The sequence below is a fragment of the Dromiciops gliroides genome, chromosome 1 (assembly GCF_019393635.1).
Source record: "Dromiciops gliroides isolate mDroGli1 chromosome 1, mDroGli1.pri, whole genome shotgun sequence".
NCBI lineage: Eukaryota > Metazoa > Chordata > Mammalia > Microbiotheria > Microbiotheriidae > Dromiciops > Dromiciops gliroides.
In genome coordinates this window covers 172,122,942-172,135,815 of record NC_057861.1, presented here as the reverse complement: position 1 = coordinate 172,135,815, position 12,874 = coordinate 172,122,942, and the positions used below count along the sequence as shown (strand labels likewise).

The 12,874-nt window shown below is 38.2% G+C and overlaps 1 protein-coding gene across 4 annotated transcripts in view; it reads right to left on the bottom strand.

The window, feature by feature from the left end:
* The window catches only part of GCNT2 (glucosaminyl (N-acetyl) transferase 2 (I blood group)), a 132,451-nt gene that overhangs the window by 70,241 nt on the left and 49,336 nt on the right, over positions 1 to 12,874 (bottom strand). Inside the window, exons 1-2 of one of the 4 annotated variants that reach the window (XM_043965965.1) lie at positions 9,489 to 9,868; positions 8,525 to 9,307 (exon numbers count right to left, since the gene is read on the bottom strand). The exons of 2 other annotated variants lie outside the window; for them this stretch is intronic. In XM_043965965.1, coding sequence (XP_043821900.1) covers positions 8,525 to 9,227 — 703 coding nt within the window. In that variant the 5' untranslated portion in view covers positions 9,228 to 9,307; positions 9,489 to 9,868. One more of the 4 variants, XM_043965949.1, reaches the window with a different exon arrangement.

The following is a 12,874-nucleotide window of genomic DNA, read 5'->3' as shown; positions in this document are numbered from 1 at the left end:
TATGAAAATGTTCCTACTAATCCTTCCTAGGGTTGTCTGCAAAGTTGTGCTTTGGAAGTTGTAAAGTATCATATAAATGTAAGATATTATTGTTGTCAGAATTAAATTTTGCATCAATATATGTAACAAGCCCTCACATATTTCAAGGAACATTTCAAGGTCTAAATGAAATTCAGAGTCATTCAAAAGATTATGCACACCGAAAAAACAAAATATATAGGGACACCTTATTGTCCAAATAATGACATACAGTTGGATGGACGGTCTATAGGCTATTATATCAGGAAGAGACATTGCATGTGAATTTAAGTCTAGCTGGTCGTAGAATTAAATTGGAGAAAGATAGTGAGATAGATTGCAGTTAGGAAACTTTCAAGTGCTTTCCATTCAACTTAACAAGTAACTTGTGGCATGTACTGAGATTATAAATGGAAGCAAAAAGACAATCCTAGACCTCAAGGAGCTTAGATTCTAATGGGTGAAGACAACACATAAAAGGAAGCTGAAAAGGGGTGGAGAGGAAGACATGAAAATGTGGTGGAGGTAGTGGTGGGGTTGAAGGAAAAGAATGGTGAAGAGAGTTGGAAAAGTCAGGAGTGCAGCCTGGAGAGGAATAAGTGATACAAGCCCACGCTTCTTCCAGAAAAATGAAAACCCCCACATCTTTTTAACATCAGTAATATGATAGTGTTGGGAGTCACCAAATGCCTGAAATCTTTTAAAAATAGGAGCCATAAAGTCATTGTAAATAAGCCATAGCATATTCCCAGTTTCAAATTTTATGTGAGAAATGGTATAAAAGATATCAGAGAGATGCATGATCCAAAAAGGGAGAGGGCTGGCAAAGTTACAAAAATGAGGAATGACAGATGGACAGAACTCTTGCTGCTGTGGTACCCATATGTGAAGACACCTTAAAGAAGGATCCCAGGGCATGAGATATATCCCCAAAAAGAAGAAAGACATGGACAAGATAATTACAGGATGGGTGGTGATCACTCCATTAGAAGGAATATCCACAGCCATGAGATCAGAGATCCATTTAAGTGTTGTGGATGTAAAATATTACTAGCATATTCAGTACAACAAATGTTTGTATAGGCTTCTGCTATGTGTCAGGCATTGTACTAAGCACTAGGGACTCCACAGTCTTCTAGGTCCTTATTTTCTACTAGGTTAGAATGGGTATACTGTGTAAATATAAGTGCTAATACAGAATTTCATTTGAGAAGAGGAGGGCAGTGTAAATCTAGTGCTCTAGTGGCCCACTGATTCACAACCTGAGAGGCTGGGGGGAACAAAAGGGTCCTTTTGGTATTAATAGGAGTCCTGTTTCCATAGCTCTTAGTTTCAATTGAGAACAGTGGCTTATGTAATACAGAAGCTATCTGAGGCCCAATTCAGGAGTCAGAAACTACCACTTTTGAAAGAACTGTATAATCCATTGAGAAACAAAATTCTCTAAGAGGGATTATAAAAACAATGAACTTCTACATAGCTGGCAGTGGAACAGCCTTTAAAAAAAAAGTTCAAGTTGAAGGTCCTTCCTAATGCTAAATTCAAGCTTTAAAAATTGCCTTCTCTAAAGTACTGTAACTCCATCTGGGATACTAATTAAAGGGAATGTTAGAATGCCCTATTTCTTTAGGTTGCATTCCCCTATGACGTATGTACCTGGTAGATTTCCTCATCGAATACTTACTTCACCCCAGGACCAGGCTAAGGGTGTGGATTTATGTTGAAAACTCAACTGCAAATGTCTACAGCCCCAGGAATTAAGGCTAAATAGTAGGGTTAAGTTGTAGGACAAAGGGCAAATTTTTGGCTAGTTCAGGAATACAATTTTGCCCTTAGGGCAAGAATCTTTACACACATCCCAGTTGCATATGAAAAGATAATGCAATGTGTGATAGTAAAGAATGACAGTAACTTGGCACAAATGCATCCATGAGAACCCAAAGTTTCACACACACACAAAAAAAGAATCAAAGAATTTTAGAGTCATAAGGAACTGACATGATCTAATCCAGTGCCCTCATTTTGCACTGTAATGTACTTTTGGGTTTTTTTTTCTTCTAGACTTTTACCTAGTTGGGCCATCCAGTGACTTTCTGATACCAGAAAGGTCTAGTAGAAACAAAAACTGAATTCATACATTTCACTTGAAATGAAAACCATTGGACTCCACATAAACTTAAGTTATTCAAACAAATCTCATTAGGAAAAGGATTTACATTCCCAACATGGAATTTTACTACTCCATGTTGACATTAAGGTATTTATAATACTTAGTTCAAAATCAAATTTCAAAAGACAAAATAAATGAAGCAAGGTAGACAAAACATTGTAAGCTGGAAAGAAGAGGAAGAAGTGGTCATTTCTGTGATCAAGGTAATTTCTATGATAAAAAGGGGAACTAAAAATAATTCGGCAAACACAAAAGTATGCAGGAACAAAAAATCCAGGTGAAAATATTGTTCTGACAAGGAACTAGGTACTAAAGTTTTGAAGAATGTGGTGGGGGGAAATTATTGAGCTGCTGTTGACTTTAGAAAAATTATGGAGAGCAGAAGAGATGCCACTTAATGACTAGAAATAAGTAGATGTGGTACTAATTTTCAAAAAAGTAAGGGTGAATTCTTCTAACTACTTATTTGTATTAAAATACTGTCATTCTTCACTGTAATACATTGCATTATCAAAATAAAAATATTCTTGCCCTAAAAGCAAAATTGTATTCTTGAATTTGCCCCCCCAAAATGTAATTTCTTCTTCAACCCAACCCTATTTCTGGTTATTCAGTCATTTTCAGTGTCATTGTGACCTGTTTGGGTTTATCTTGGCCAAGATAGTGGAGTGGTTTGCCATTTTCTTCTCCAGCTCATTTTTACAGATGAAGAAACTGAGACAAAATACAGTTAAGTGACTTTCCCAGGGTCACACAGCTAGTAAGTGTCTGAGGCCAGATTTGTATTCATGAAGATGAGTCTTCCTGACTCCAGGTTCAGCACTCTCTCCACTGCACCACCTAGTTCCCCTATTATTTGAGGCATTTTTAACAAAATTCCAGAACATATTATTCAAGGGATCCTTTGCGGAAAGTTAGGAAAACTGTGATTACAAAAAGCCCATGTGAATTCATCAAAAGTAAGTCATATGAAATTATCATTATTTTCTGTTTTGATGGGGTGACTGAAGAGGACTGCCATAGACATGTAATACCTAAATGTCAGAAAGATATTTCACAAGCTTTCATGATATTCTAGAGGAAGATGGAGAGATTTAGTGTGGATAGGAGAACAGTTAGATAAATGAGTGGACCCAAAGGGGAGTTAATAATGTAGTTATGTAAATTCAGTGGGAAAGTCTCTAGTAGGCTGTCTATACAAGGGATCTGTCCTTGGTCCTAAATTTCAAAATTTTTATCCATGGCTTGGTAAAGGCATAGATGGCATGCTTATCCAGTAACATCCGGGAATCTTAAGAAGGCTAAAATGATGAAATTAATCTATTAAGAACAAAGCTAAACAGAATCAGAAGAACATTATACACAGTATCATCAACATTTTGTGTTGATCAACTGTGATAGACTAGATTCTTCTCACCAATACAATGGTACAAGAAAGTCCCAAAGGACTCATGATGGAAAAGGCTCTCCAAATCCAGAAAAAAAAGAACTGTTGAATATGGATGCTGATTGAACCATACTATTTCTTTTGTTTTGGGGGCTGTTGTTTTTCTTTTTTGAGGTTTTTCCTTTTTTGCTCTGATTCTTCTCTTATAACATGACTAATGCAGGAATATGTTTAATGTTATTATATATATATATAAAACCTATAATCTGATTTATATGTATATATATATATATATATATATATATATATATATATATATATATATATATATATATAAACCTATATCAGATTACCTGCTGTCTGGGGCAGGGGGAAGGAGGGCAGGGAGGGAGAAAAATTTGAAATTTGAAATCTTATAAAAACAAATGTCGAAAACTATCTCTACATGTAATTGGAAAATAATAAAATACTTGTATTTAAAAAAATAACAAAGCTAAAAAGACCTCGTAGTTTTAATGGATCATAAGCTGTGTGATATGGCAGTTGAAAATGCTAATTGAATCTTCATTGCAATTCAGTAATCACTTATAAAATGCCTACTATGCTAGGTACTCAGGATACAAAAATGAAATGACTCATTCCCTCTTTTCAAGAGGATTACAGTCTATTGGTGGGGAGACAGTATGTTTGCAAACAAGTATGACATAAGGAAAGATGTGATAGGGACAACCTCTTGGGGTTAACTCTATACACTGGAGGAATGTAGCAGCCTTGCTATGCAGGCTCAATTTGCCATGTATCAGTGGGGATTGGGGGAGTAAATGCAGAGTAGGTGCTGTTGGAGGATGGAAATAGATTCTGGAGGGCTCAAGTGCTAGACTAAAGAGCTGTTTTAGTATAATTGTGGGCTTGGAAGGCAGATGATGAGGGGTAATGAAGTGAGGGACAAGTAAAGGAAGGCAGAGAATGAAGACTACTCTTGACCTTAATAGAATAAATTTTAAGTTGAATTAATAGGCATTCATTGTAAAGAAGATAATGGTTCTGGTGTACTTTGACCTGGATAGACCACATATGAAATATTATTTTCAGTTTGGGGACCCTAGTTTTAAAAAGGAAAGTCATATGGCTATAGTAACTATTTCCTTGAGAATTGACTGTTTATATCTTTTGATATATCACTTATGATGATCAATTGATTATCAATTATGATCTAAAATATATCCTAAGAACATTGAACAGAATGGCAAAGGGACTGAAAACTAAGCTTCATGACCTAGGCACCCAGGCAGTTAAATGGTGTGGTAGATAGAGCACTGGACTCAGAGTTAGGAAGATTTGAGTTCAAATGTGACCTCTGACACTTACTATCTCTGTGACTCTGGGCAAGTCACCTAACCTCTGTTTGCCTCGATTTCCTTAATTGTAAAATAGGAATAATAGCACCTACCTTCCAGAGTTGTTGTAAGGATCAAATGAGATAATATTTGTAAAGGACTAAGCATAGTGTCTGGAACATAGCAAGTGCTTAATAAATCCTTCCTTCTTTGACCTTATGGAAATCATTTAACTCCCCTCAACCCCAGTTTCTTCATCTGTTAAAATGAAAATAATAATAGCATCTGCTTTACAGGGTGATTTTAAGGAACAAATGAGATAATATAGGTAAAGTGTTCTATAAGCTTAAAAGTACTATACATATGTTAACTATTATTATATTATGATCGTTTTAAGGAAATAAGTCCATTTGGTTTGTAAAACAAAAGATTTGGAGGGGGGCAGCTAGGTGGTGCAGTGGATAAAGCAACGGCCCTGGATTCAGGAGTAACTGAGTTCAAATCCGTCCTCAGACACTTGACACATATTAGCTGTGTGACCCTGGGCAAGTCACTTAACCCCCATTGCCCCACCAAAAAAAAAAAAAAGATTTGGGTGGTAGAAGACGACAAAGACTTATCTGTCATCAAAAGCTACCATTTGCAAGAGAGCTTAGGTTCATTTCTCACAGAACCCAGAGCACAGATCTACAAGCAGTGGACAGAAGTTGTAGAGGGAGAGACTTCAGGCTTAATGAAAGGAAAAACAGCAAAGGCTATCCAAAATGTAATGGGCTGTTTGGAAAGTGGTGGGCTCTGTCTGCCTCTCTAGAGGTGTTCAAGCAGAGATCAGATGAACACCTGTTAGGAAGCTTAACAAAGGGATTCAGTTTCAGGTTTAGCTTACATTAGATGACCCCGTAGTACCTTCTCACCCTGAGATTCCAGCTTTCTATTCAAGTCTGAATCTCTGATGGAAGAACCAGAAAACAGCCCCATATAACTCCCTACAAAATTCTTTAGGGGTTTGGTGAGGAAGAGTATAAAGCAAGCTGGCCTGTTTTCTCCCATTCTTATAAACATGCCAAGTAAGATGGCACATGGTTGATCTGCTTAAGCTTCTCTTGTTGGCTGTGGGTGTGTCACCATGGCATCCACCACTGGCTCCTCCCTCCCCTTCTCTAATGAGTCCCTGGATCTTTTTAGAAGAATTGCAACAAACCAAGGGATAAGAAACTCTTGCAGTGAAATGATTCTTTATTTTTTAGTGATTCTTTCTATCATTTAGCACAATCCCTGGCACACAGTAGGCATTTAATAAATGCTTGTTGATTTTATCTAAGCATAAGTCAGGATTGCCATGGATGAGTAGAGAAAAGACCACTTTTCTGCCCACATTCAGGGAATGTGTACTGCCTGACGCTGGAGAAGACAGTCTAGTCCTTGAGGACACAAACTAATAAAAGCAGCTTAAACAGTACACAGATACAATGAGAGAACAAGATGTGTGCAATAAACAGTTTTGTTCTATGGCAACCATATCCATTTGTTTGTTTTTTCTTGAAAATTTCAATTTCTTGGAGTTTACCTTCTTACACCATTTAAAAAAATGAGCACTAAACTTTTCTTCCATTGTAGTCAGGGGAATGGGGGGCAATGTCAAATTCATCTGATGGTTGTTTTGGAAGAGGTGGAATGGCAATGGACTGTCTGACATTAACTAGGTTTTTTGGCTTCTGAGGGAGGAAAGAAAGGGACAACACTGCTTGTGGTATTAACTGTTTTTCAAGATAGACTTTTGGTATACAGTGAGTAAGCGGGTTTGCAGAAACTAATGCCTAACATTAAAAATAGAAGAACTGATATGATTAAAGATATTCTGTTAAAGAAGGACAGACTTGGAATTATGCCTAAGCTGGCTTGAATCCTACAACATGATGCTGTCATCTATCCTCTGGCCTAGTGTGAGAGAGAGCAAGAACACTTGTGGTTGGAGATCAGTTGTATGTAACTTGATAAGGTATTTGAGGAGGTACATACATAAAACCAGGGATGGTGCTGGTGGGTTTTTTTTTCTAATTTGTCTTTTCTTTAGTATCTTGCATAATTCAGATGCATAATAAATATTTGTCTTTTTGAATTGAATTGAAATTCTATTAGCTGCATGAACTTTATCCTTTTTTTGGCAAAAGTACCTGCAAACCTAAGGGAAAGTGGGAGGGGAGCACCTACTATCTGCTAGACACTGGGCTGAGTTGACACAAAAAAAAAACCCAAAAAAAAGCAAATGAACAACAGTTTCTGTTTTCAAGCAGCTCACAATCTGATGGAGACAATAAGTAAACAACTATGTACAAACAAAACATGCACAGTATAAATTGGAGATAACAAGAAGAGAGGGTGATGACAGATGAGTGGAGAGAGAGGGGGCAGGATCAGGAGCAACAGTTTGCTAGCACATCCTGGACCATTTGTTGCAGATAAGTGTATTCAGTCGAAAAGACTACTGAATTCAGATTGGATGTGATAACCAAGTTGGTTCCTGATGACTGATGCTAAATCATACTTTTCTTTCCATAGATGAAGGATAGAGAGAGAATGGTTTGGAATGTTACATAAATAAGTATACTGTCAGCCATGCCATTGGATGGGATAGTTTTGCTTAACATGTGTTGTTATAAGAAAAGTTTAGTGTGTTTGGGAAGTGGTATATTACTGTGTTCAAAAAAGCACCAAAACGACATTTTAAAAAGCCAAACAAGTACAGAACAGCTGTGAATTAACTCAGAGATTTTGGACTCCAACATCTTGTTCTCTAGGGAGAACAGTCAAACAGAACAGTTAAGGTCCTGTGTCACATCTTAAATACAGTCATGAGCTCTTCCAGGTGGTACAATGACTGAATTGATGGACCTGGAGTCAAAAAAACTTGAGTTCAAATCCATCCTTAGACGCTTACAAGCTATGTGACCTTGACCAAGTCCCTTACCCTCTATTTCCTCAGATGTAAAATGGGGATAATAATAGCACCTAACTGACAGTGTTGTGGTAAGAATCAAATGAGACAACATTTTAAAAAGCTTATAGTACAGTGCTTTAGTACATATTAGGCACTATACAAACACATTCTTTTCCCCCTCCCCTCTTCTCCTTTCTTATATGACCTGAATAAAGGTCAGTTTTCTCTTACTGTTGGCAAAGGTGGCTAGTTCAGTTGGATCTTTCCTGATTTTCTTATCTACTGAGCCTTAAATAAACTCCTTCCTTCAAAGAGCAAAGGTTAGGAGAAGGGGGAAAGTGATTTGTGAGAAACTCCCAGAAACCTCTTATCTATCTCAAATGAAAAGTGATATTACCTTGATTCAAGGAGCCTTGCTGAGAGTATAGGTACAGTTCAGTCCAGAATGGTTTCTCTGATCATTACTTTCCCATATTATGTAGAATACTGGAAGTTTTACAGTTTTCTAGCACAAAGCCCATTATTTCATATTATGCTCATGAAATATTAGTTAGGAATCTGAATGGGATGAAATTTACGTTCCATCTTGGACAAGAGGGAAAAAAAACCCAGTTCTTCAAAAGATCTTTTTAGCATACTCTGTCTTGTTAGCAGAAACGAAATGATACACATACCTGGAATCCTATTGAGTGTCACCCAGAAATGCTCATCAGGACTGTAGGTATCCTTAGACCATTGCAGTAAATCAATGGCCCGTTGATCTTGGATAACAAAATTGATAAACTCCCTTGTGAGGGCAACATAGGCAGAGCCAAAGTAAATGGTCAGATTGTGGGGAGGTGGGGTTTTTAATGCTTGGGTATTTATTACATAAGATGCTTCTGGACTCAGATGCTCTCTATGGATATATTTTGTCCTTTCAATAGCATGTGCAGGAGGCAGCACCCCTGGGGTGAGATTTTTCCCTTTAAATCCTTTCAAATGTTGGATTATTTCCCTGTTAGTTTTCAGGGGAAAATCTTGCCCACAAGTGTTGATGAGATACTTCCACTTTACCTCAGAGGTTACAAGGTCTCTCATGCAGTGCAGGTCAGCCTGGAGCCTGGATATCCCACCATAAACTACTGGCTCCATCTTGGAGGCAAGAAAAGCATTGGGAAAGCAACTCACCAGTCTCCCCACAGCATTTTTAAACCCAGCAGGTGTCTTCTCATCCACGTGAACGCAGTAAACATTTTGAGGCATGTAAACGGCCCTGAAGAGTCTCTCAAAGGTTTCAAAATCCTTATGTATGACCATTGCATATGCCAAAGGAAACTCAGCCTCCTCTTTGGAAAGAGGGCTAGTTATGTAGTGACTTTGGAGCAAGTATTCCATGCAAGATTTCCCAGACACTGTTATAGTGTTCTCCCATAGGAAAGATGTTTTCCCTCTGATAAATGAATTGCAGACGTTCGCTAGAACCAAAGTATTTGTTATATTTAGCCTCTGAAGGTTTTGGTCACCATATAAATTAAACACGTAGAACATGATAAAAATGACTACAGTAAAAATAGGAACTACAAAAAGATAATGCATCAAGGAAGGCATGATGTTTCAAAGACAGTCAGAATCATGAAGTGCTTGCTCCAAACTTACTTTTCCACCTGAGCTGGTATTTTGGTCTGAACAGCTGCCTCTTCTGCCCGGAAAGACCCGGAGTGCTCACTTACCATCTCCATTCACCGAGCCTGGCTGCTGTTTCCCTCCCTGGGCTGACATTAGGAACCATTCCCTCCTCTTTCCTCTGCCTCTCTTAAACCTTCTTTGTCTAAATCCCAGTAGCAGGTTGCTTAAGCCCAGCCTATTTTTCCCCTGGCTCCCCCGGTTTGCATCTGCAAGCTGTTTTCCCGTAGTTCGAAGCAACTCTGAACTCCCCGGACCCGTTTTTCCTTTCCAGATTGCGCTTCTCCAATATTTTTCTTTTGATATCGGCCTTTTGAGGGGAAGGGGAAGTGGGGGAGGCTACCCTTTAGGGAATTAGCATAGTGAAAGCCAAAATCCTAATGCCGAGTTCTGGCAAGCAAGCCCATTTCCTGCTAATCATTGAACAGGCTGTAGCGTTTCTCCCCCGAGCCCCCACCCCCACCTTTTCTCACAGTGCTGCCGTCACAAATAACTTATCTTCCCCCAAGTCGTCGCACAGGCAAGCCGACAATTGCACAGACAAGCAGCTCGCTCACCCTACAGAGTGTGAGCCAGTTTTCATTTGCAAACTTCCTCTAAAGGATTTGTCAAGGAAAACAGAACTATCACTGAGATGCAACCACGAAAACTTCATTTAAATATTTTCTTTTCCTCTCTTCATCCAGAACAAGAACAACACAAATTAAAGGTCTATAGAATAACTTGTGCAATGACTTGTTTATGTTGGCTAAATAATTCACGCCTCTGGTAATTTTCATGGAAAAACTCCCCTTGAAGTCTAAATGATTACTGGAATAATGCATGGAACATAAATTGCCACATGCATAACAACTTCTAAGTTTCGGTTGAGTACCATATTTGTCTAAATATTAGGTTTTTTCAAAGGTATTTGCCACCAACTTTTTGTGCTTCTCAAGAGGCAGTTTCCTCTAAGAGAAGAGAACTGGTCTCTAAGGAAAATGTGGACCCAAAAGCTAGGTGGCACAGTGGATACCGTGCTGGGCCTGGAGCCAAGAAGATGGAAGTTCAAATCCAATCTCAAACACTGACTAACTGCGTGGCCCTGGGAGAAGCACTTAACCACCATTAGCCTCAGTTTCCTCAACTGTAAAGTGGGAATAATAACAATACATATTGTTAGGGATAAAATTCTAGCTATACTGTCTAAAATATCTAATGAGTGGTCACCAATAAATTATAAGCTTTAGCAAGAGTTAGGCTTTTAAGCATTTATTAAGGAGAATAAGAATTTGGTAAAGAGAGAGAGAAAGACCTAGATTCATCTATCTATTAAAGGGAGAGAGCATTCCTAGCTCCCTTCTCCACTAGAGTCCTCAGGAAAGAGATCGAGCCAGCATCCCAGCCTCCCCCTTCCTCCTCCCACAATCCAACTTCACTTCCTGATGCCAAAGAAAGCCCCCGTGGTCCTGCCCTCAGAGACCCTCTCCTCATGTTGGAGCTTTCCTACAGTAAATCTCCAGCAGGTGGCATCATTCCAAGCGTTACAATATCTTGCAGGATTGTTGTGAAGATCAAATGATATGATATTTGTAAAGTTTGCATACTATAGAGCCTGGATACTATATAAATGATTATTCCCTCCCCCCTCTTCAAAATCATTCTACTGACATGCTAGCTGTGTATCCTGGGGGAAGTCATTTACCTTTTCAGTGTGCCACTGTGCCAGTCAACGATCTAAGAGGGTTATATAAGTTTCAGAGCAGGTGGTGACTTGCACTGGTGGAAGGATGTTCTTTCTTTCTTTCTTTTTTTAATATGGAATATGTGGGTGGCATCCTCTTTTTTTAAAAAAAATATTTAGTATTTTATTTTCCCTTAGTTACATGTAAAAACAATTTTTTTGGTTTGTTTTTTAGGGCAATGACAGTTAAGTGACTTGCCCAGGGTCACACAGATAGTAAGTGTCAAGTGTCTGAGGTCGGATTTGAACTCAGGTCCTCCTGAATCTAGGGCCAATGCCTTATTCACTGCGCCACCTAGCTGCCCCCAAAACAATTTTTAACATTCATTTTTATTGAGTTCCAAATTCTCGCCCTTCCTCCCTCCCCTTTGAGAAGGCAAGCAATTTGATATAGATTATACCTATGTAGTCATGAGAAACATGTCCATATTAGTTATGTTGTGAAAGAAAACATAGACCCAAAAAATCCCCAAGAAAAATAAAGTAAAAAAAAAAAAAGCTTCAATCTCTATTTAGATACCATCAGTTCTTTCTCTGGGGATGGATAGCATTTTTCATCATAAATCCTTCAGAGTAGTCTTGGATTGCTGAGAATAGCTAAGTCAGTCACAGCTAATTGTCTTACAATATTGCTGTTACTTTATATACATTTCACTTTGCATCAGCTCATGTGTTTCCAGGGTTTTCTGAGAGTATTCTGCTCATAATTTCTTTTGGGGGGGTGGTTTTTTGGGAGGTAGGGCGATGAGGGTTAAGTGACTTGCCCAGAGTCACACAGCTACTAAATGTCAAGTGTATGAGGCCGGATTTGAACTCAGGTCCTCCTGAATCCAGGGCCGGTGCTTTATCCACTGCGCCACCTAGCTGCCCCCTATGTCTCTTTGTTTTATAAAGATTAAGAAAGGAAATGATATATAAGTCAATTCAAGTGATATAGAAGAAAATGAGTATAGTATGTAATCCTATTCATAGAGGGGATATCAATATCAGTGTTTTCCATTTAAATGCACACAATACACACACACACACACACACACACACACACGATATCTTCCACCCTGAAGAAATTTAAATCTTGATGGAAACTAATTTTTTAGAGAAAGTCCAATATTGTGTTGTATTATATCTACTTGGTTTAAAGTGGATACTTGTTGATATTAACTTTATAATTCAAATCAAAGTATTTTGTAGGATCTTAGGTTTTAGAGCTAGAAAAGCCCTCAGTGATCATCTAGCCCAACTCCCTCCTTTTATATATATATATATATATATATAAGAAAACTGAGGCACAAAATAGAGAAGTGACTTTCCCAAGGAATGAGTAGAAAAGCTAGGAAGAAGTGGGTTTTGTTTTTTTGGTTTTTTTTAAAGCTTGAATTTTCCAAACTATCAGTCTACATAGAGCAAGTTCATTGTAGAACAGTGGTGGGTAGCAAACAAATCCATGGATTTGGGGTCAGGGAGAACTCACTAGAGACATTTACTAGCTGAGAAATCTTAGATCACTTAACCTCTCAGGTTCAGTTTTTTCTGTTTATAAAATGGAGATAATAATAACAACCTCCTTATGTAGTTGCTCTACACATCTTCAAGAGCCATGTAAATGCAAGATATTATTGTTACTGCTGCTGGATAA